The sequence below is a fragment of the Ambystoma mexicanum genome, chromosome 8, assembly GCF_040938575.1.
Source record: "Ambystoma mexicanum isolate Mex_15411 chromosome 8, UKY_AmexF1_1, whole genome shotgun sequence".
NCBI classification, from domain to species: Eukaryota; Metazoa; Chordata; class Amphibia; order Caudata; family Ambystomatidae; genus Ambystoma; species Ambystoma mexicanum.
The window spans coordinates 456,302,246-456,325,555 of record NC_090929.1 but is presented as its reverse complement, the minus strand read 5'-3'; the positions used below and the strand labels follow the sequence as shown (position 1 = coordinate 456,325,555).

The window sequence follows — 23,310 nt, the reverse complement described above, 5'->3', positions numbered from 1 at the left end:
GGTCTTGGAGAGAGAGGGAGCACAGAATGTTAAAGGGCGGGCGGGCGGGGGGCATACAGGTTAGGGAGGGGACGATGGGTTCGGTCTTGAGTTGGTGGATCTGCACCTGTCACACAGTCGGAGCTATATTCCTGTGCGTTTCACACCCTCTGACCTTCCAAGCTGCTCCGAGTCCAGGGTCCACCTAACGATTGCCTCCCTTGCCACCTTCTGCGAATACGTTTCCCGTTATGCCAATCTCCAGCCTCCTACAAAGACCGGAGGTTATTAACCACCTCCTAATTAACCCCTCCTTTTTTGATGCCGTTGTCTACCTGCTTTAGGAAACCACTTTGCATTTGCTTTTTCTGTTTCTCTCTCTAGTGTTCCACTCTCGTGTTCTAGACCCATACTCCAATTTTCGGTCCATCTTATTTTGTTGTAATCACGAGAAAATACCCACCAACCAAAGAAGTACTTGCTGTATTGCGGATGGGTCCATTAATGCTCAGTTGCTAGCGGTAGTTGGGTGCACATAATACCAAAGTTGTAAGACAATTACTGCTTTAAAGGGGCGGGGTGCCAATATGCAGATTTTGGGTGGGGGGCGAGTCTGTTGAGGTATGTACAGTAATAGGCGCTAGTATCTGCAGGCAGGCTGTTGAGAAGTGTTGTGACGAGACAAGTGGTCAAGTGGCACCGCGAGTAGAGCGCTCGCTTTGACATCCGTGCAGAGCTTGCTAATCCAGCAGGTTCGAATCCCAGCAGGGCCAAACTCAGCCTTTCATCCTTCCGAGGTCGATAAAGGAGCACCACCATACCAGAGAGTTCGTAGCGCTATAGAAATGCAAAATTATTATTTATTATTTCAAGTACAGCTTAGAACTACCGAAAACAAAGGCAGCATTGCTCACTCCGAACGTGACTAGTATGATGAGGACACACACGCACGTGATCAAGTCAGGCCACAACCACAGTGGCACAGACCCTGGGATGTAAAATACAGATTGACTTGTAGGGGAGGCACATAACTCACCAACAGCAGGATCCATAGTCTGTGGTCCACCAAACAAACCCTCGTGGCCTAGCAGATCTGGTCTGATGGTGTACGGTATTGCACTGCACATAGAATCGTTTTTGGTATCTAGTGTTGGCTTCACTTGGGAGACAAGGGGCCGTAGTCTGTACCGCTGCCATGCTGTTTTTAGTCTTCTTTGACGTATTTTGTGTGGATGATCCAGGGATCACAATTTAGGGATTGCGAGCAATAACCATGGGTTGGGGGCTCCACACTGTTATTTCTCCTTTCTGACAAATCCTACTTCTCTAATGCCTATGACCTAGTACCGCTCTGATTTCTCAAATCTGCGGTGTCCCTTATGCCCCTGCCTAATCACTGCTGTTTTAATATCCCCTTACCACACTAATCCCTTGAATTCAGTCCTATGTGTTTCCCTCTATAATTCTGCCAAGGACACCATTATTAGCTAGGCTCGCTCTCCCCATCATATCTCATACCAATTGCTTTGTATACTGCATGGAGGCCATAGACTCTGGATGAGTTCTAATAAATGTAAACTCCATCCAATAAATGTAGGTCTGCGTCTATTGCAGGGCATCATTTTGGTGGGAGGTGCGACATCCAGCTGGAAGCGGGGCTTGTCATTGTGAAGTTTCCTGCCTCAGCCAGAACAGGTTTTTCCCGAAGTAGTGTCTCTTCACAGGTTACAGGAGTTCTGTGAGTGAAACCTAATATACTTTTGCTTTGGTCACCCCGCCTCCCCCATCATGTTTCCCTGACATTTTCTGTGTGCGCAGTGCTATCTTTTTCCCTTGTGGCTTTTTAAAGCCGTTTTTTTTTCCAACACATGTGCGGGCCGTTTTTGGTTTTAATGTTTAAAATCCTTCTTGGGTGAATTTACATTTGTTGTTTGTCCATAGATGATGGGTAGGCCCCTTTTCAGATGGTTCTTTAATTTGACATGAACAAAAAGAAAAAGCCAGGCCATTTTTGGTTGCTGTGTTTAAAGGGCTGCTGTTCATGTGAAAGGGAAAGCAAAAGCCGTTTTTGGTTGTAGTGTTAATTCTTGCCTCTCATGTGAAATCAAAGCAAAGCAGGGGTGTTTTTGGTTGCAGTGTAGAAATGCTTGCCACTCATGTGAAATAAAAGTAAAGCAAGGCCATTTTTTGGTTGCAGTTTTTAAATGCTCCTGTTCAGGTGAAAGGGACTTGTTTGGGGCCTTTAAATGCACCACACAGATAGGGCGGATCCATGGAGCCTTTGTTATTTCATTAAACTGGCCATGGCAGGAGGAAGGCGTTGCCTGCCTGCCTCGTGCTGCTTTCGTGTACTCCTGTCTGTCATGTTCCAATAGAACATAAAAGGAGGGCTGTGCCCTCCCAGAGTGCACGTGACTGTGTTGTGAGCATAGGAAAATGTGTGCAGATTAGCTCCAAGCATTTTCCGAAGTTGATCTCCCATAATTCAATTTCTTAAAAAAAATTAAAGCCCTGGTGCGGATGGCCGAATTCTTCAGTTATTATGGAAGAGATGGGCGGGGTGAGGCTGCAAGTTAGGGTGTTGAGATGGTACAGGACTCTCCCTGTCCACACTGCCCTTTGTTGTAGACGGGCCCAACACATTCCCTGGCTGCACAGCTAGTTATTGCAGTTTGGGCACAGTGTGCTTTTAATGAATGTAGTGGTGGTGGTTGTGTGTTGGGCACATCACTCTACCTGACCATAGTGGCAGTTGCTGTAAGTGGTTTACATCACTCTCCCTGACTGAACTTTCCTTCGTTGCAGGTTGGTGCCTTCCGCCCGTTTCTACCCCTTGAGGATGCACTGCATACGTGCCCTAATGCTGCTGTCCGAAAAAACGGGGACCTTCATCCCTTTGCTGCCTTTCATCCTGGAGGTAAAGGGGGGGGGGGGTGGTGGGATGAATTGTGCAACAAAAGGATCTGCATGAGCACTTACAAAATAAACATCGGGTCTACATAGATATGTTTACCAGTGGGGGAGCCAGTTTTGTACCTGTAGGGATCTTTCTTATCCTTTATAAACCTGGGTGTGGTGGGCGCAAAAAGGCAATCTGTCATCTACTGCTAACACACGTGTGTTCCTGCAGAATCCTGTTTTGTATACCTCTGAGGACAGCCTGGTGCTCTTATCTTGGCAAAGGGTTGGGCTCAGTTTATGGAGTTGGCCTGTGTGCCATTGGTGACCGTTTCGTACCTGACTGACCGTCCTGTATATTGGTACTAACGAACGTTCAGTCCCTATTGTCGAGACTTGGCTGTGCCCCTATTGGACAAGGCCTACTGCAACTAGGCCCAAGAGTTGCGCGCCCACCCAAAAGATAGATGCTTGACAGGGCTGGAGTTTGAGTTCGATGACGGAGATGTTGGGGAAGGGACGGATGCGCAGGCAGAGTTGATGAGTGGCATGGCGTGTGCTCATGTGACATGCCTGTTTAACCGGACCTGTGCATGCAATATGTCTTGTGCCCTCTCCACATACTGTGCCCAGCTTCCTGCCCACTGCCATCTGGTTTAATGTATTTACTCTAGTTCATGACTTTGGAAAGGCGCCCTCTGTAATGGGACGGCTTCATCTTTCCACGTGCCAGAATTTTCTATAGTACTTTCTGACAAAACCCTTCATTTTCCATCGCATCAAAAATGTTTTGCAAATAATTACGAACTATGCCATTTATTGTATGCCCCCAATGTTGGCATAGTGAAAGGCTATGACTACAGTGTAATGTGATTCACTGTTATGATGACACTGGTATAGTTCACAATTGGTATAAAATACAAATCACTGTAACTTGTCTAATATACTCGCAATTTTGCTGCAATGAAGGGCACAACCTGAAATTAAAAACACTGCCATGGGTTCCCCAAGCACACCACGATCAACTTCCTAGTGGCTCCTCTCCTAGCACACCCTCTTTTGCCGCAGCACATAATGCACAGCTTTCGTTTAACAGCGCTCTGGCAAAACTTGTTTTGCCGGAGCGCTGCCCTGTCCCCAGACCCAGGGGCTAGCGCAGGAAACTCCAGATCTGTTTCGCAGCCACGTTATCGTACGGATGAGCAACCCATGCTCCAACGAGCAGGCCAATTTCAACAGAAGCATGGGTTGTCCGTACAGGTGATAACTCTGCTTCAGAACAGATTTGTCCCCAGGGGATAGTGCAGGACACTCCCAGTGAGATCTGTCCTGAAGCCGAGCTATTGCATGAACCAGCAACCCACGTTTCAACAAGCAGACTGCTTTCAAAAGACTTGGCTTGGGAGACTGCAGGAGTCAAATTTGGGATTTGTTGGCCAGGAGCAAAAAGCAGCTCTTGGGTATCGGGCATCACCCGTTGGGCATGAGCTACCTCTGGGGAACCAGGAGTCAGCCATAGCGTGCAGCAAATGTAGCATGAGCACAAGATGCAAACTTTAACTTGTCGCCCATTTGAAATTCTACAATTTGCTTTAAATGTCCCTTACACCTGTCCTTTATTCTCCTGTGAACACATTCCCAAAACACCATTGGCCCCACTTGCCTGAGGAATCAAGTGTAGCTTCAAGATAACCAGGAGCTAAATAGCTCCCAACTCCTGGCAATTTCAAACTCAGAGACTGAATACAGAAACAGCCAAAGCCTCACATACTTGTGCAGCTGTCCAAACTGGTATATATATATGTCCTGGAATTTACAGAATTCTTTTTGTTAGGGTTCAGTATTGCGACCAATCAAAACCGCTGAGTCCAACTTCCATTATACACACAAAAGGGTTTCTTACTGAATCACCATAAGACCTGTTTCAAATTTAAAATTGTGGGCCGTCTAATGTTCCTTACAATGCTCTTTAATTTTTTGCAATATGAAGAGATATACTGTTGCATTACCTCGCCTGGGGGCACGCCCCTCAGCCCGCCTCACCCAGTACAATTTTTCCATTTCCATCACTGGATACAGGGTCATCCATCTACTGTGCTTTAGCGCTTTACAAATTTCCAAATGACATGACTTAACCTACTGTGAAGTGCTGCCCTCTAGTTACAAGTACTAGGTTCAGTAACTTTTTGCTCCTTTTGCACAGCGAGCGCCTAATCGTGGAGCAAAACTGGAAGAGGTTGGGGTTCTAGCCCGTTTCAAATCCCCCCACACTGTACAACTGTCGTAGTTGTGGACATCCATCTGTACAATGGACATTATGGTGCACCCACCCAAGCAGATTAGGGGCCGGACCTGCGGGCTTCAGCCCAAGCCTTGCTGCCCTGGGTCAAGAAAGTGTTGCAGCATGACTCGTCGCACCCTGGGATAAGGGTCAGACGCTTGAACCCTGTATTCCCAGAAACTCTCTTCCGAGGGAAATTAATGGGTGTGCACCTGACTGTGCCCATCCTCTCACTCCATTTAGCATTTGCCACAGGCTCTCTAATTGGGGAACAAGGGCCTTTCTGCAGACATTCGTAGAGGGAAGGTTGAGGGGATGGCGGAGAGAAGTACATCCTCAATCACTGTCCTAGTCACCCCCTCACTGTGATCCCAAAACTCTAATTCGCTGTCATTCTTCTTGCCCATGGAGCTTTGAAATGGCCTGTTAATGATGCACTCAATGGATTGTAGGGGGTAGGACCGGTGTAGAATTCTCTTGATAGCCTGTCCATTTACGCAGACGTTTTATGTTGATAACCCCAGCCCTCCGAAGATCATAGGGTGAACCGGCCCAATGCGCCTGAAGTCCTCTGAGGACCGTCTGTTAATTGCACCAAGAAAATGTATTTGGATTGCCCCTTCTGTGCTTAAAGATCTGTCAGGATTGCTTGCCACTGCTCTCGGGCCTTGCCACTGGACCTGACAGTGCCTGCGCATATGCTTAAAAGACTTGTAAGGACAGCCATGGGGGGGGTTGTAACTAGATATGAGGGTCGCCTGACATTGCAACTTGAAGAAAGCACATGCAGGTCAACACGTGTGTTAGAGAATTTACGCATAATAATGGTTAGCCTGCCCATGACGCTTAAATATATGTTGGTAAGCCTCCATCGCACTTAAGTTAGCCATTGTAACACACAGTGGTTATATGCAGCTATCTTTGATATCGCACCCTTTGGTTAGTGTTTTTTTTTGTTTGTACTTTGACTTTAAAGGTAAACCTGTCTATTGTGCTTGGAGAATCCCACTATCCTAGTTTGTATGGTAGCCTGTCTTTCCTGCCTAGATGTTCTAGGACAGCCAGTCTATTGCACTTGGTAGACTTGAGGGTAGCCTGTCCACAGTGCCTAGAAAAATCTACAAAGGTAGCTGGCCCTTTCTTCCCCACAGACGATCGGATGACACAGCGATATCAAAGATGAGCTCCATCTGGGCTTCAGCTATGTATAAATGCACCACTTCGGTGGGCACCTGCCGCAGGCACGGCTATGCATCCATGCACTTTAGAATGCAGCTACCACCACAATAAATTTGGTTTAGCTGGTCACATAACCATTTTGCACTAAAACACCAGACTTGCCTCAACACCTCTACCATTCGCATTCAGCGACAACCCATGACAAATTTTGGTCTGATAGCACAGCTAGTAGAGCTCTTGCTTTGACATCTGTGCAGAGCCTGCTGACGCAGGTTTGAATCCCGGCAAGGCCAAACTCAGTCTTTCATCCTTCTGAGGTTGATAAATGAGCACCATACACTGTGGGTAATAAAGCGGCGCTCAGATGCCTGAGGATTCGTAGCGCTATATGAATGCTAAATTATTATTTATTAGCTAGGTATATATCGAGTCTCCTGCTCTAGTGAGTGCTCTGACGTGACATCCTTCTGTACACGTCCACATGCCTGACCTCTTGAGTTGCTTTACTGGAGCCTAGCCAACCCTCTTAAGTTCTACTATTGGCCAAATGCATGCACGCATCCTAAGCCTCCTGAGAACTTTCCCATACCTGAACTTCAGTCCCGAGGGCGTTCCTACCACAAAGCGCTTTGAGGCCATACAGATGGGGAAAAGGCACTATATAAATGATCACTACAATACAAACCGAAATGCATGTCTTTTGGGTGTGCAAATTCAGCAACTGCATTACATACCACACCTTTGGGCCGTACCGTGCTTTATGGGTCCATAAACCTCGTTAAACACTCCTCTGTCTTCAGTTCCAATAACGCCTGGTACATTGCACTGACCAAGTCTGTAAAGCTTAATTAGTAACCGGTGGTGGTGGTGTGGCAGCCTCCTAGCCAATGAGGAGGCTCAGAACGAGGTCTTCACACTGGGAAAGACCGCCTTCTTCCCTCGCTGGGATGCAGATAGTGGGCTCCCCCCGCATCCCCTTCCTCCCCACCCCCATTCCAGATCTTCAAACCTCTCCCCCCCCACCCCAAACCACCCTAACTTTTCCTGCCTCGTCCCTCTTTGGTGCCGGGAAGACTAGTGTTTCAGGCACGCAAATGGCCACCATGGAAAGGGCCATTTGCCATTTCCCCCTGGCAGACATCTTTTTGTGTAGTTCTTTTTCTCGAGTTGAGAAAGTCAATATGCCGTTTCTCAGCTTGAGAAAAATAATCTATTAGCACCCAGGTACAACGTGCCAGGGTACTAATAGCACTGGAACCTGGGAAGGGGGGGTCATTACCGGTCTGGTAATACCCCGGTGCTGTTGTTAAAAGGCCCTAGCTTTGCTCGGGGTGTAACTGCTGCCCCATGGCATTAAGACGGGTAATGCTCCCCCGGGTTGTTATATTGCTTAATTCTAACAGTGGAATGTCAGTGACCATTGTAACCAACAGAGCAGTGGGGGCAGTGGCATACTGAGCTGGGGGTCAGAGGGAGCAAGCTGCCCCAGGCTCTTTTGAGAGCCCAGGTGGGACTTTTGTCAGTGGCTGTTCGGCACCTCGGTGAGGGTGTCCAACGGGAAGGGTGTCCCGTTGGTAGGGCAATGTATGCTGAGCAATTCCTGCTCAGCGCGTTCATTGTCCTGGCAGCAGAACACCTTACCCTTTCCGAATTGAAGAGGTGTCCCACTGCAGGACTTCCGGCAGCAGAGGGGCGCTCTCACGTTGCTCTGTGTAAACCGAGCATTGATATGTGAGCCATTAGGCACTGATGGGAGGGAGGGGGGGCTATTCGCAGGGACTTTCGTCCCTTTAGAAATGTGCATGGGAGGGAGTGATCAGCAGTGAGAAGGGTGCACAATGCTGCACGCTTTATGAAATGGGGATTTGTTAGGCTCACATTAATCTGCATGATGCTATTGCGGCAGAATAAAACTAAAGCCATCCTTTTATATCAATATATTTCTATGATGTATATAGTGTAAAGTTGATTATGAAATGGATAGTTTGTGTAATGTGCTTTGCTTAAAAGGCATTGCTATACATTATTTGAAGCACATGAAATGCAAAGGGAAACCTTAATACATACCTGCCTACATTTGTAGAGCAGAAACCCGGGGAGAGATGTCACTGATGCACGCTCTTTTCCGACAGAACTCCGGCCAGCTGTTTTACAGAAATAATTTCCAAACCGGACGTCAAAATGACCCATGTCAAATGTAATGTATTGTACCTGAGCTGGATACAGGTGGTGGGCGCTAGCTATCTGCTGCATTTGCTCCGTGCAGAATCTCGAGTCGGGTCGGCAAAAAGAAAAAATGTATATGGAGCTACCGCCACCAACGAGCCCATGTAGTGCCGGGAGAAAAGAAATTCATCCTGTTTCCGGGTCCCACCTAAACCTCCACCCGATTGGCTACCAGGGACTGTGTTTTGTAGCCAATTGGATGGAGGCTTCGAGGGAACCCGGAAACTGCATCGAAAACCCGGAGACTCCAGGGTCTTCCCCGGAGAGGCTCTGGGGAAAACCTGGAGGTTAGGCAGGTATGCCTTTAATAAATATCTATATCAACTAAACCTGTGAAGTTGTGCTCAGTTGCTTAAATTGTCCACATCCCGGTTTCACCATTTAACCAAAGTGTGTAATCCTGGGCAGTTCATTTAATCACACTGTCTTATCTGCAGCTCTGTAAGTGATTTACTTCAGAGCTTATGTTAATATATCATGCTGTAATTTAAAAAAAAAAAGAGCCTGAATATAGTTGCTCCATATATAACACTCGTGCAATTTAGGTATTTAGGTATTTTGCACCACAGTTATTTGGCAATTTACTCTAAAGACTAATGATGCGCCTTGAACTGAAATGTCCTCTTCTGTGGGTGCAATCCATATGCACATTAGGAGGTGTGCATGTATTTTGGCCCAGAGTGCCTGGACAGCGCTCTTACAGAGTTTCCTGCATCTGTAATGATTCTGCGGTTTTCTTTTTTTGGTTATTTGTTAAAATGCCATCTGCCGCTGTTACCAAAAAAGTAGCTAGGCAGGGTTGGGCGGCCTGGGGGCGTGAATGAGACCATATGGAATTGCGCGCATTGCATTTGGGGTGGGAGGGAAATAGCAGGACTTTGTTCGTGGCTCGCCCCACCCAGACTTGCAATGCTGGATACTCCCCTGAGTGGAGGGCCTTCATCACTGTTACAAAGTTTGATGTTTCATATACACCCCAGTGCCCCCTTTGCCAGTGTAAGGTTCTGAGCACCTTCCTAAACGGTTTGCTTTTGTTTCTAACCTGTGTTTGTGATGTTGCTAATTGAGACGACTGTAATGGTGGGCCTGATTGCTTGAGGCGAGAGATATTTTGGTAGTGGGAATCGTGTCATAGTGCACAGGGTGATTCTGTTGCTTCTGCGGGATTGGGGGTTGTCCTAGCTTGGGAGGGCCTCGGAGTTGCCAGTGCCTCCTGTGGAACAGTCGGCCAGTGTATCATTGTGGGCTGACCAGTAGCTGACTTTTGTCTTCCCTTTATAGACCCAGGTGTGCGAGTAGAGTACTGGGGGACCGGGTGGTGCCAGCATACACCCCATGCAGTCGCCTGATGCGATGATGCACGTCATGGAGGCTGACTAAAAACCGCCGGCAGTCAACCACGTGTGCTATGTGCCGTCGTGAGCCGAATTGCAGTCCATAGCCCACACAGCGCGGCCTTTGAGTGTGCCGTGTGGGCGGCAGAGCACTGCCAGCCGGGCTGCTGGCCCTGCTAAGACCACCTTCGTTGCTGGCAACAGTTCTTGCTTCCACCCCTCCGCCTCTGCGCGTGGCCCGGGTAGCCCTCCCTCCCCACCTTTTCCACCTACAGTTGTCTGTGGCTCGCCCGCTACACAAAGGGCCTGCGCTTTCGCGGGGGCGCAGATGGAGCCTGCCGGAAGCCTTCGCGCGGCGGTTATTGATGCGGTTGCCGAAAATTGCCCCAGAGGTAGTGCTCGCTCTCCCACCACACGCCCGCCTACCAGAGCGGTCCGTCGGGCGCGCCTGGCGGGTTTTGGATTTATTTATACGCATACGGATATTTCGAAAGCCCTCCTAATCAGATCCTGCTGCAGGAAGGCTGCGGTTACTCACCGCTTCGGGCGGCCTTTGCGAAACCACATCCTATGGGCCAGCGCGCGACAGTTTCAGATAGCCCCTCCCTTCTTGCCCACATCTTTAGCGCTCTTCATTGCAGCCCATTCTCAAGTTTTCAGGAGCTGCACTGCTTCCAGGCCCTGTATCCCATTCTGCTCCAACTCCGAACTTGGAGCAGAACCGTCTCGATGGTAATGTTCAACTGTGGGCTCCTAAGCAACTGTCATATGTGGAGGGTTCTCACTAGTGCAGTGGTTTAGCCCTGGTGGGCAGTGCGATGCATGGAGCTCGGATTCTGCGCCCAGTGTTTTTACATGTGTTCCAATACATGGCCTTTCATTTTCTCGGGTCCTTTGTCAATAGCCGGGCGGCCCTCTCCTGCCTCTGCTCGGCCCCTTTGCGGTGGCTTTTTCTGGCAGCGCCAGCCCCTCTCCTATGCATCCTCGACAGTCGCGAAGAGATTACGCCAGTTTGTGCGCTTTTACCCCAAAGCACGGATCAGGCCTTGTCCAGAAGGGGCAGTGTCTACTGGGCTGCATTTTTCACTCAGTGGTTGCAAGCCTGACTGAGGTGGAAGGTCAGGGAACGTTTAAATGTAGGCATGTGTGAATACAATGACACGTCAGATGCGCACCTGATAGGAATACATTCGCCTAGCGCTGATAGTTTCGAAGAATAAACGCTGGCAGTGGCATCGAATGTACTATTATGACCAAGCTGATAACCGCAGGATGGTTTGACCAGGGTGGGCTCGCTCCAAAATGTACATTGAATTAAAGTCACGTCTTTTTACTCTGCGCAGATTAGGATAGCGTTTATGTGCAGGAAATCGTATATGTCCATCGGAAAATTGTGATCCCGTTTGGAACAAGTGATTGATACAAGGTCCTACGGGTGGGACATCACGGAAGCAGATGCCGACACTAAAGGCACTCTTAAATCATGTGCTGGTAGAAAAGACACTGGTTTTTAATACTGCACCAGGAGCTTTGCAGCAACTAACTGGTCCCGTGCGAGTTAATAAAAAGCGGAACTGGAGCGACTTCAACATTCCGTGGGACAAGGGGACTACTCTGCTTTCCCTTCAGCCCTTTTCAGACTTGGAGGCCAAGTGACGCGAGTGCACATGGCGCGTGTGCTGAGCGAGTTTTGCTTACACCAACAATGTATCCTTTCATCCAATTCAGTCTGGATATAATTTATCCAGTGTACACACAATCAAAATGCCCCGCTTTATACCCCATGCTTTTGGTGGAAATCTAAAGTATAACTCAAAACGTCCTCTTGTATCTAAGGTTAGAGATGAAAACTGACCCTAAGTTGTTAAGATACCTATCCAGTCTTTTCAGCCCTTTGTCGAAAATCCAGTACCCTGGTAGCAAGTTCGGACTGCAAAATACCCACTGTAATGTCTTACACCTGCGAATAGTGTGCAATGCACTGCTGGTCTACTTGTAAAAGGAAAATCCTGGATTTGTCTGCCATTGACATTTAGTGGATTGTTAAAATAATGTGTATGGGCCTATTTAGTTTCTATGCAGTGCAGACATATGGCGAACTGGAACATTAGGAGATGGTAATCCATTTTTGTTGTTGTTCTCTGCATTCTGACACTTGCAGTCCCGTGTTCATAAGGAGGAAAGCAAAACTATTAGTGTAAGAACAGGATTGGATGAGCTTTTGCTGGAAGATATGGGCCATGTTGGAATGTGCATGCATGCATCACGCGAAGACCCTTTCAGCTTGACTGATGCACATCCTGAAGACTGTGAAATCCCTGTAAAAAGTTCACTCGGAGCAAGCCTAGCAGAGCTGAGGGAGCATCAGGAAGCCCACAAAGTGGAAGACCATAAAGTCCTTAACGTAAATGTATATTAGTTGATATTTGTATAGCGCCTACTGCCGTTGGTATGGCCTCAAAGCACTGCAGTAGATGAGCGTAGTCTGTGCAGGCTAGTAAACAAAAGGAAGAATACAATGCGAGTGAACAGTAATTGGCATTCTGTTATGAGCAGAGATGACTAGGTTGAAGCATTTTTTTAAAATGTTTTAAAGATGGAGGGCTTGGGGTCGTGGTGGAAAGGAGGGTGGAGGGTGGTGGCTAGGGTTGTTGGCTAGAATGGCATTCACTTACCTGGGTGGGTGGCAATGGCAAGCAAGGTACTTACCTTGTTGAAGTATGTGTTGCTACACCATGATCTAAACAATATTCGTACCTGGTGAGGGACAATAAGATTGTAACATGTGTTATCATTGACCCTCGCCGGAGCGTTACCTGACTCGGAATCCCTCTCCCCCACAACAGTCCTTCCTTTCTGTCTCTGGCAGGGGTTGTGGCAGCCACTCGGCCAATTAGGAGGCTTGGAACGGGGTAATCCCCACTCCGAGCCACCACATGGCTGGAGGCTGCCATCTTCCCCTGCTGGGGATCAAGGTAAGTGTTTGCTCCCTCCCAACCCCACTTACACTTTTTTTGGGTCCATTTCGGGGGCAAATGCACTGGGAACACTTCTGTCCCCAGCACGTCTGCTCCAGATCCGTGACAGGCCGTCATGGAAAGGAAGGGACTACACGTAGTACCTTCTCTCCTTTCCATGGTGGCCATTTTTTATTTGTTTACATTTTTTCCCTATTTTTTTTAATGGCTGCCAAGGAAAGGGAGCAGGAACTTGTAGCCCCTTCTCCCTTTCCTTGGTGGCCAGTTTGTTTACCTTTTTATATTAATTTTGGCCACCAAGACAACAGACACGCCAAGATGTTACAAAGACACAGATCCATCCTGTAATATCAGATGTGCTGTATTACCTGCCAGTGGCTAATAGTTTCCGCACGGATTTTGGGAAGTGGAAGTGTCACCCGGCTCACCACGTTGATTCTCGGCAGGAGTTGCACCTTTTGAAAAAGCACGAATGGTCCTGAAGAAGATGGATCCCAAGTGCCATGATCATCGAAACCGGCCGACCCAACCAGGCATGAGTGATCTCATGCACAAGACGATGTTCAACTAAAATACATATGGACTTCCAAAAATGTGGTTTTTGGTACTAGAAAGCTGCCATAGCCTCTAGACTTCACTGCTCTCACAGTAGAGCACATTAACGTCTCCATCAGAGCTAGGTCTGAGTAGCCTGGACTACCTCCAGAAACTGGTGATTAATACACAGATTGAAATTCCAGTTGAGAGGATATGTCCTTGTCACTCTGATGGACATAATCATATGGTGTTATGTCTTTTAAAAAAAGACACGTTAGTGACCTTAATCTGATATTTTAAATTGTATGAATGTTGGGTAGGGAGATTTCTCTCTGCTATCCCTTTTAGATGGGCGGTGCATCATCTGTTTCCTAGGGAGAGATTCATATAGATAGGGACAGGGTGTTCTTCTCTGTAGGGACAGCCTGCATGTGTTGCACAACTTTTCTAAGATGATCGATTTGTCTATCATTTAATTGTTTCTCCAGTACCGTACTCATGTATCTGTACTGTACTGTAACGGCAGGAAAGTATTTGGGACAGTTTGGTCTTTAGTTAACTTAGCCCCAGGTGTGTTTCATGCTAGGAGCTAACCACCACAAACATCCATGAACAATGGAGATTTATAAAAAAAAGGTACAAAACTACACAAGTTAGCAGAACTGTACGTAGCAGGTGAACAATAGCACTGCAAAAACATAAATATATTCTACCCTGCAGACTCTTTGCCCATCCCCAGTGAGGGTTACCTTGTTAGCTCCAATACTTGGGCAATTTCAATTATACATGTAATATTGCAGGTTCCTGTCACCAATGCCGAACTTGAGCTTCTCCAGGAATGACTTGTTCTTCATTTGATCCGGGGCATTGAAGACATCAAACCCTTTCGATTTTGCCAGATGGAAAAAGACAGTCCTTGATAAAAATTCTTGCTGGATCCTGGTATCGGAACAACCAAAACCCCACATGTAGGCTGTCGCACAGCCTGCACTTGCAGTGAGAAAATGCAAGACGTGGCCGCTAGCAGTGCAATGGCTCAGAGCAATTTCATGGGGCAGTGCTTTTAGGACTCCGGATTGGGTGTTCCCAGTCTTCCCGGTGCACCATCTCAGACTGAAGAACTCTCCTACCTTTTTAAAAGGGGAAGCAATTTAGTTTTAGATTACTGCTGACATGGCCAAGAGGAGGTAATATGGAATGATTTCTTTCTGTTGCATGCCCACTAACATTTTAATGTTGAGTGTTAATTAATGAGATGTACATAAAATGCTACGTGTTGCATCAAACAATTACTACAAGCAGGCAACCGTATCATATATTTTCTTTCTGTCTTTTAGTCTTTATAGTACAGTTCGAACACAGATTTTTAAGGCTCACACTATTTTGCATGCTTGTAATTGTCTTCTATTAGGGATATAAAAATGATAAAATCATGCTTTTTTTGCGCAAGAAAACTGATGAAAAATATATTGTCAGGTTGGTTTATTAGGTGATTAGTTTACTTTTCAAGTCATGGTGATGGTTTCTCAGAGTAAATTAATTTCCATTTCCTGCATTTAGGCAACATTTGGGCAATTGTGCACAGCGACCTAAAACTTTTTGAAAGGTTTGCTGACTTCAGTGAAACCATTGGAAAGATTTTAAAGGAGCTGACAGCCATTTTGACGTATCTCCGTTCAAAAATGTCTATTAATTTTTTACAGACTTGAGCATAAACTAGCCACGGGTAACCAGAATAATGTGTATGCTATGCCAAAACATCATCCAAAAACACAATAGGGCCCGGAGACCGACCTAGACACCACCACAAAGAATCGCAACAACTGTGTATCAGATTATACACTATGCAGTTCAAAATCTACTACCCAGAAATAATGAAATGGAGCAGGTCAATCAACAATAGTACACCATATCCTTTCGCCACATTTCAGTGAAAACTTTATTTTCTTGGAAACTGTGTTAGAGACTGTTCAAAGTGTTCAATTCTGTCAACCCTTTTGATCTTAAGTCCCAGTCTGGGCAATTTGAAGTTATTGGGGGTGGGGTGAGGGGCTTGCCAATGTTGCCTTACGTAGCTATGTTGTGTCAATGTTCTTCTTTAATGGGGCAAGGATCAGGGCTGTAACGTGTTATGGGCCCTATGCAGAGCTGAAAATGGGAGATGGGCAGGGAAAGTGACTAAAGCTTCATCTTCCAAAAGTGATTCAATAATTGAGAAGAACATGTTTAGAGAATGACCAAAACCAACAGTGTCAAAGATTTGGATATAGTTGCATTGCAAATATTCTTCAAGGGAATATGTCTTTGGAATACCATAAAGATGCCTTCTCCAGGAAATACAGGTCCCAACCCAGCAGATCGCTCACCCATCATGGAGGAGCTACACCAGCCCAGGAATGCTCCCTCAGCTACTTGATAAAAGGATGATGTGCGTCAGTTGAGGCTTTCGGTGCCACTTACCCCCCCCGACCCCCCAAGCCCCCTTCTCCTCCGTCTGACTCGCATCCTTTCCCAGCCCTTTACATGCTCCACTCTTCTATCTCTGATACTCTTGATGTTCTTGCTCCTGTCATATGAATCCGCTTGAAGCCCAAAGCCAAGTGCAACTCCTGGTATGACTGACCTCGTCACCCTTAAACGCAAGTGCAGAGTGGCTGAGAGGAAATTGCCAGCTTCTTGCGCATCCTCTTACAAACTGACCTGCCGCCTGGTCCAAAGGCAATACTGGCTCTCTGTCTGAACTAAGAAGTGAGCCCACATCCATGCCTGCGTCTCAGCGGCATCCAGCAACTCGGCCAAACTCTTTAAAATCTGCAAGAAGCTGGCCAATCCTGCTGCATTCTCCACCTCTCCTGTCCCCTCCCAGGTCCTCTGCACGGCCCTGGCTTCTCATTTCATCTCTAAACCCAGGACATCCTGTCCACTCTCTTGTCCTCCTCTCCTCCTCCTCCCTCTAGTCTCTCCTCTACCTCCGGCCCCCCTGTGGCAACCTCGCCTCCCTCTTGCTCTTCCTATCCTCTGTTCTCCCCTGATGAGGTTTCTAGACAAGTCTGATCTATGAAAGGCTTGTCAAAACAGATTCTTCCTTGTTCTTCCAAAACTATCAAGGACCACTTTGACACCCTTGCTCCTGCCCTGGCTGACTTCTGCAACCACTCCTTTGCTACTGGAGCCTTCCCTTCCCCCTGAAGCACTCTCTTGTGCACTCTTCTCAAGAAACCCTCAGCCAACCCTTCCTGCCCGGTTAACTATTGCCCTATCTCCATCACTCTTTTCCTGCTTCAAAATCCTGGAAAAGCTGGCCATCTCCCAGCTCAATCTCCATACTGAATATGTTGGTTGTCTCCACGATCATCAGAGCAGCCAGAAGCACAGAAACTGCTCTCCTGAACATCCGTGAAGACCTGCTCTCTAATCTTGATTCTAATCTCCACTCTGTCCTTATCTTACTCTCTTTTGCCTTTGACACGGTCAGCCATGCCATCCTGCTCAATCATCTCGGTGATCACCTGGGTATCACTGATCAGGCCCTGGCTGACCTCCTTCCTCTCTGATCAACCCTCCCAGGTCCAACTTGGACCTTCCTTTCCTCTCTCACTCTCTACCTGTGGGGTTCCCCAGGGGTCTAACCTCTCTCCCTGGCTGTTCAACAAATACCTGACACCTCTCGGCCACCGCATTGCCACTCTCTGCTCCAACTTTCTGTGCTATGCGCGATGACACTCGGCTCGTTTTCAGGGTCCCCTCTGCCACTTCTCCTTCTCATCTCTGTCTGCTATCCAAGTTGTGTGCCGCCAACGATCTCTGCCTGAATGCCAGTCAGTCTTAGATTCTCCCCATCTGCACACCCGCACCGTCCTTTCCTTTTCACTCTTTGGCCGGCCTCTCTTGGCCCTCTGACTGCTCCCACCTGTGATGCTAAGAACCTCGGGGTCATCTTCGACTCCACACTTTCTTTTTCTCCTCACATCTCTAAGAAGTCAAACTACCAACTGTACCTCCTCAGATGTATTCTCCCTTTCATCTCCTTCCCCCAGTAGCTCACTGTCTCTAGAGCTCTGGTTCTCTCTAGGCTGGACTACTGCAACAGAATCTTCCTAAATCTGCCTGCTTCTACACTTCGCCCTCTGAAACCCATCCAGAACAGGATCGCAAGACTTGTCCTTGGCCTCAAGCCCAGGGATCGTGTCTCTCCAGCACTGAAATCTCTGCATTTCCTCCCAGTGGCTGCAAGGATTAAGTTCAAGACCCTGTGCATTGTCCACAAGGCCTTCTGGTGCCTGGGTCCTCAATACCTCCAACTCTCTCTTCGTAAATACCTTCCTCCTCAAGCTCTTCGCTCCTCCACCACCAACTCCCCAAGGGTCAGTCCCTTCTCCAAGCAACAAGTTGGTGGTAGATCTTTCATCAGCTGGGGCCTCCATCTGGAACAGCCTACCGGCCTCTCTGAAACTTGAAGAGAACCATCTCCGGTTCTTCTCTCTTCCTCTTCCCTGCTGATTTCCTGTCTGATACTGCACTGCTCACCTGGATACCCTCTGATTTCGGGCCCAGTTCCCTACCCACCTAGTTGCACACATATACTGCCTGCTGGTAACCCTTGCCCTTGGGTCTGTATCTGTAACCTTACTGTCCCCCTACCTGTACTTTTGGACATCTGCTGTCTGCACTTACCCTTGCTGGCCGCACTTCATGTTATTGTTTTGATCCCATGTACAGCACAACCCCCTCCCCTTTCCCCTGGCACTTTTCCCCCTCCCCACCACCCCTGCACTTGCACAATCTCAATGTCACTTGGGCTAGGAAGATCGTTGTCTCTGTCCTCCCTCTGTTCCCCCTTCCTTGCCTCGGCGCGCCTTGAAACACTTGTGTATAGGCGCGTTACAAATGCCATATCATGTGTTATTACTTGAATAGACTGGCATTTTGGTGAAGCAGTCTAGCCATTTCTTACTGTGGCATGGCATTGTTCTACTGGACAACAAGAATAAAGCAAACTTTGAGTGTTGGTACTTGTCTACAGTGCTTGCCCATTTGATTTCCCGTTCCCTTCACAATTCTAGCACGTGATGGGAAAGCTAATATACATGGGCTGGGAAATTAATGTATATCGGTATCACTAGAGCTCAATGGACCCACTGCATAGGTCGCAGCTGTATGGGAGCACCTGCACACCAAAGGGTTGTGAGGTGGAGGAAGGCCTGCACCACTAGCCAGTGCTGCTAAAGATGAAACCTCTGTAGATCACTGAGAGTATCTTTAATCCTGTTCTTCAAATATACCCCTCCTTTTTTGTATTCCTCTTTCCTTTATGGGGTATTCTCCCTATGCCCCACTGAAACCTACTTCACACATGATTCATTGAATCTGGTAAATCAAGAATGAAAATGTAACAGTTTGCAACACCTTACCTATAACACTTGAAGGGCCCTTCGAGCTAAACCCTATGGGGGAGCGGAGGGGTTGAGAGGTTTTTAAATTTAGGTCTTGAATCTCGGTCTAAGGCCAGGCAATGGCCACTGAAACTGCATTTCTGGCCTAGACCTTTCCTTGGAGGCAAGCACCAGGGACCTTTTTGTTAAAGCAGATTTACATCTTTGTGCGAAATTCTCTCCACCTGAGAGTCCCCCAGCACTTGTTGCTGGACTCTTGTATTTTTTTGTGTGATTCTCCTGAGTGGGAACCTTTTTCCACACTCGATCATCCTTTTACTCTTATCATGGGAACTTCTTTTTACCTCTTTTTGGTATTTCTTTGTGGAGTCCTGCTTTCCTCTAATTTTAAAGGCATCTACAATTTACTAAATTAGTACACAACACTTTCTGTGCAGTGTTGCTGGAGGCTCCTAGAGCCCTCCCTGTGATTGCTACTTTATTTGGCAAACTCTTAAAGTTACCAAGGTAGGGGATACTTTTTATCCTACCTGTGTCTTTATTTTGTGAGATCAGCACACCCCACCTTATGTGGAGTGCTGATGGGATCCAATGTAGCCCTTTTCAATGAGAGTCCTCCAGTAACATTTTTGTTTACTGTGACGGGCCTATCTGTTTTGGCTGTTGGCAGTGTACCTTTTTACACAGCTTTTTGTGAACTTTCCTTGCAGGCTGTCTTCGCAGCTGCAGTAGGGGACACAAGGGACACCTTTTGCCCCAAATGGTGGCTGTACATTTTAAAGTCCTAAACAAGATGGTCTGTCTTTTCCTGTGTCGTCACCTACCCTGCTACATGGGGGAGGATCTTCTTGTCCCATTGTCTTTGCCAGGCTTCCCTTGGAAAGCCTGTAAGGACCCTTTGAGTTACTGGCAGGACAGGAAGTGGGGGAGGTTAACTGATAATCTCATGTCCTTTGTCCTGCAGTCAGTATGCCTGAGAGAAACCAGTTCAGACTGGGAGACTGGCTGGCCCCATTGCACAGCCACCCCCAAATTTGAATGGTGCATGGGATACGATTGGTGGACTCTGCCAGGTTTTCTGCTTAAATCCAGATGTCCTGGAGTTGAAACCCAGAGTTGACCACTGTAACTGAAAAGTCAGAAGAACGACGAAGGATGACACCAGCAACCTCCAGCGCCTGCTGCGTAACTGCTGCTTTCCCAACCAACTTCTAAGTGACAGGGAAGATCCGAAGACGACTTCCTCCCTTGGACTGGTGGCCTAACCAGTCCCAAAACGAACTGCATTTTGCGCCATCCCTTGAAGAGCTATGACCTCCATGGCCTGCAATTCGCCAGTACCCTAGGTCCTCGGCTGCATTGCTGTGCATAGTTTCTTGAAGCACAGTTTTCACCCAAAACTTTGTTGGGATCTGTCTAAACCTGCAGTGACCTGATCCAGCTCCCAAAAGTCACCTCATCCGAGATGAGAACCGAGGAGTCACGCGCCGTGACAACAGTCCTTCAACCGAGCCTGAAAAAGGTACCAACAAGCCAGAACCGAAAAGATCTTTTGCTAGTCATCGTCTGCACGGAGACGTACAGTGGGGTTGACAATTGCAGCCCTAGGTGTATGATCCTCCTGGGGCCTGAGGAACTTTTTTGTGTTATATTGGAGCAATATCATTATTGTCCAGTTATATTCGTGGCACAGGTTTTATTGTGGTGGTAGCACTGTTCACAGCCTGTTTCTATTTTGTTTCACAGGAAACAAACCCATGCTTCTATTGCGGGTTCTCATGTTTCCAAATATTGACCGTTGCTCATGTGACTCTATTCCTTTGGGTCACCGTAAGTGTTTGTGATGTGTGCTCTTCACCGGAACATGGTATGTTGATTTTATCTGTGCATTTAAATTTACTTTACACTGACAAAATAATAAATGCATGTTTCATAGCGTAGTACGTTTGGTGTAGTAAATTTGGAATTAATGCAATAAGTCCACAAGAGACCAATTTTGCTTGTGATATTTTCTTTGTTTTTTGTATTTTTTGCACTCCTGCAAGGTAACACCCATTTTCCCTTGCTTTGTAAAACTAACTTTACTTACCTGGAATAATGAAAGACTCCTGCTGGACTCTGCCATACTGTATCGTTTACCCTGCTTTCCTGCTCCACCCCAGACCACTGGTGTCCCAGTGACCTAGCTGAACTCTGAGAGACTCACATAAGATACGGTTGGACTCCTTAACATGCGCTGGAACAAAATTATTAAAAGTTGGAACAGTTTGCATATATGTTTCAGATGGTTTAGCGAAGTGATTTGTTACAAGCAATACCATTGTAAGGTTACTACAACTGTGGTTTATTCAAAGAATATTACAAAGTGACCTTACATTATTCTACTGTTCTACTGTTTTAAAGTACTTGTCTTGTGAATTATCACCTTTGTCGCGGAGTATATAATAAATGCCCATTTTATATACGACTCTTAAGTGGTTTAGTGTTTTCTTGGACTAAGAGTATGCTCTGAGTTCTTTGTGCCTCACTGCAGCCCTCCTTGCTCCTTAGAATAAGCCTGGCTTCTCACCGTTCTACGAAACTTTTGTGTAGTTCAGGCCTAAACTAAGAAGTGTAACCCTGTTCACTAAAGTTAGGCTTTTCCAAATTCGGTCCCAGACAGTAACGTGTGTAAAACTTTAAGATTTGTCTTGCAGCACTTGTGTGCGCCTTACGGACCCTGGCTGCTGCGATCAAGTTGCTAAAGACTAGTCGCCACACTGGAGAGCCTGAGGAAAAAAGGTATTTACTTACCTCAACCCAGTGCAGGAAATCAAATAACTTGAAAGGCCAATGCTTCCGGAAAATATACTCCATGACATAGTCTGTAACCCGGGAGGAAGAAGAATGACGGGAAGCACAATCTGGCCAAAGGTGATCGACCCCAAGACACAGTGAATGGGGGTCCTTGGCTGAAAGACTTCATGCACAAAGCATACCATTTCAAACACTTGCTGCCTGGCATAAGCCTGAGTGGAGTTACTAAGGAGAAAACATTTAGACGACGATAGCAATGGGAAATGCCCATCTCTTGCCCAATGCTCCAGCTCCGTTAGCACAGAGAAAGACTGGTCATTGGTGCCCAGAGCATACGCAGGGTTAGACCCTGTGCATCCTGTGCCCCTGCATGCCTCCTCAAATATATGTAGCATGCTACTCCTCCAAGATCCTGTCCATGAATGATGGAATAGCCCACAAGTATGGAGTAAAGGAGACAGTGAGCTAGGAGGACACTATTAATTGCGGTGAGTAGCATGTACTGCTAACAGTAGTCTAGTAGTAGCTAGCGGGGTGAACATTTCTGTAGAGGTTTGGTTTTCTGCGTTAAGTATCCTGTTGTGCAGTGCTTCTATGTGTTGAAATTCTGAATGCTTGCGCCTCCTTACTTTACTGGTGATAAGGGTACCCTTTTGGAGGCATCCCAAGATTCAATAATGGTCCTGGCACTGTTTGTGATGATGGGCAAAGTATACTAAGCATAAGCTGAGGGCAAGTGATGGTGGTCTCACAGGTGGTACTTCTGTGGCAGAGGGTGATCTGCAGTTTGACGAGTGTACCCCAAAGTTCACCCGTAAGGTGCATTCAAGCGTGCAGTCATGCTTGTATTCCATTCCTTATTTCGGCGGAAGCCGCCATAAAAGATTCACATAATACATAAATAAAGCCCCAATCAGAACATCCCAAGCAGACGTAGGGCATTTTAAAACCTCAGCAGTTTACATTCCAAAAGCAGCAATTAAAATAAGTCCTGTCATACAGCTTTATACCTTTAAAATATAGCCCCCATCATGGCAAGGGGGAATATACAAATGTAGAGTTCATTACAGTTTGTATCAAACTTCTATATCATTGTATCAATTGTCACCCATAGGGAATATATACAAAACATTTCTCCTTCTGGCTTCCATATGCCATTCAGTTGGCATGGGAAGGATTAGAGCAAAATTTCCTTCAGCAATTTGGATCTCCTAGTCCATGCCCTTAGATACGGAGCCAGGGCAAAAGCTACTCTCGACCCTGAACACATAATCGGGTGAGAGCGGGTCTAAAATGTCTTGGGCCACTGTCGCTGAGCGTGCTCAGCAGGCAGGTTTCTTATGTCTGCATATATAGGGCAGAGCAAAATAAAGGGTGCCAAATCTTCTAAGCAGACCCTCCAGGATAGCACGTTTTTCAGCGCAAAATTGCATTTATTGCAACATTTTTGCCTGATTAAGAGGACCCGCACAAATGCGTTATCTGTAGAAATTATCGAATTTAAAAACTGAATGGGATATTTGTTCGAATTTCAGCTGAACATAAATTTCGAACAGTCGAACATTTCGAACAAATAACCCATTCAGTGCCGTTATAGGGGAGCAGGGGTGTCACCCGCACCCTCGTTCACTATAATGGCATCGGGGGTTCAGGTGTGTCCCCCGCTGCAGAGAAAATAAAGTTGGCAAAAGAAAGAGGACCCTGCGGCA

At 47.0% G+C, this 23,310-nt stretch overlaps 1 protein-coding gene across 4 annotated transcripts in view; it reads left to right on the top strand.

Moving 5' to 3' along the window:
* NOC2L (NOC2 like nucleolar associated transcriptional repressor) overlaps positions 1-23,310 on the top strand; it is a 516,885-nt gene that overhangs the window by 209,971 nt on the left and 283,604 nt on the right. For all 4 annotated transcript variants that reach the window (XM_069610057.1, XM_069610058.1, XM_069610060.1 and 1 more), the window contains exon 12: positions 2,785-2,896. In XM_069610057.1, coding sequence (XP_069466158.1) covers positions 2,785-2,896 — 112 coding nt within the window. The remainder of the gene's footprint in view (positions 1-2,784; positions 2,897-23,310) is intronic.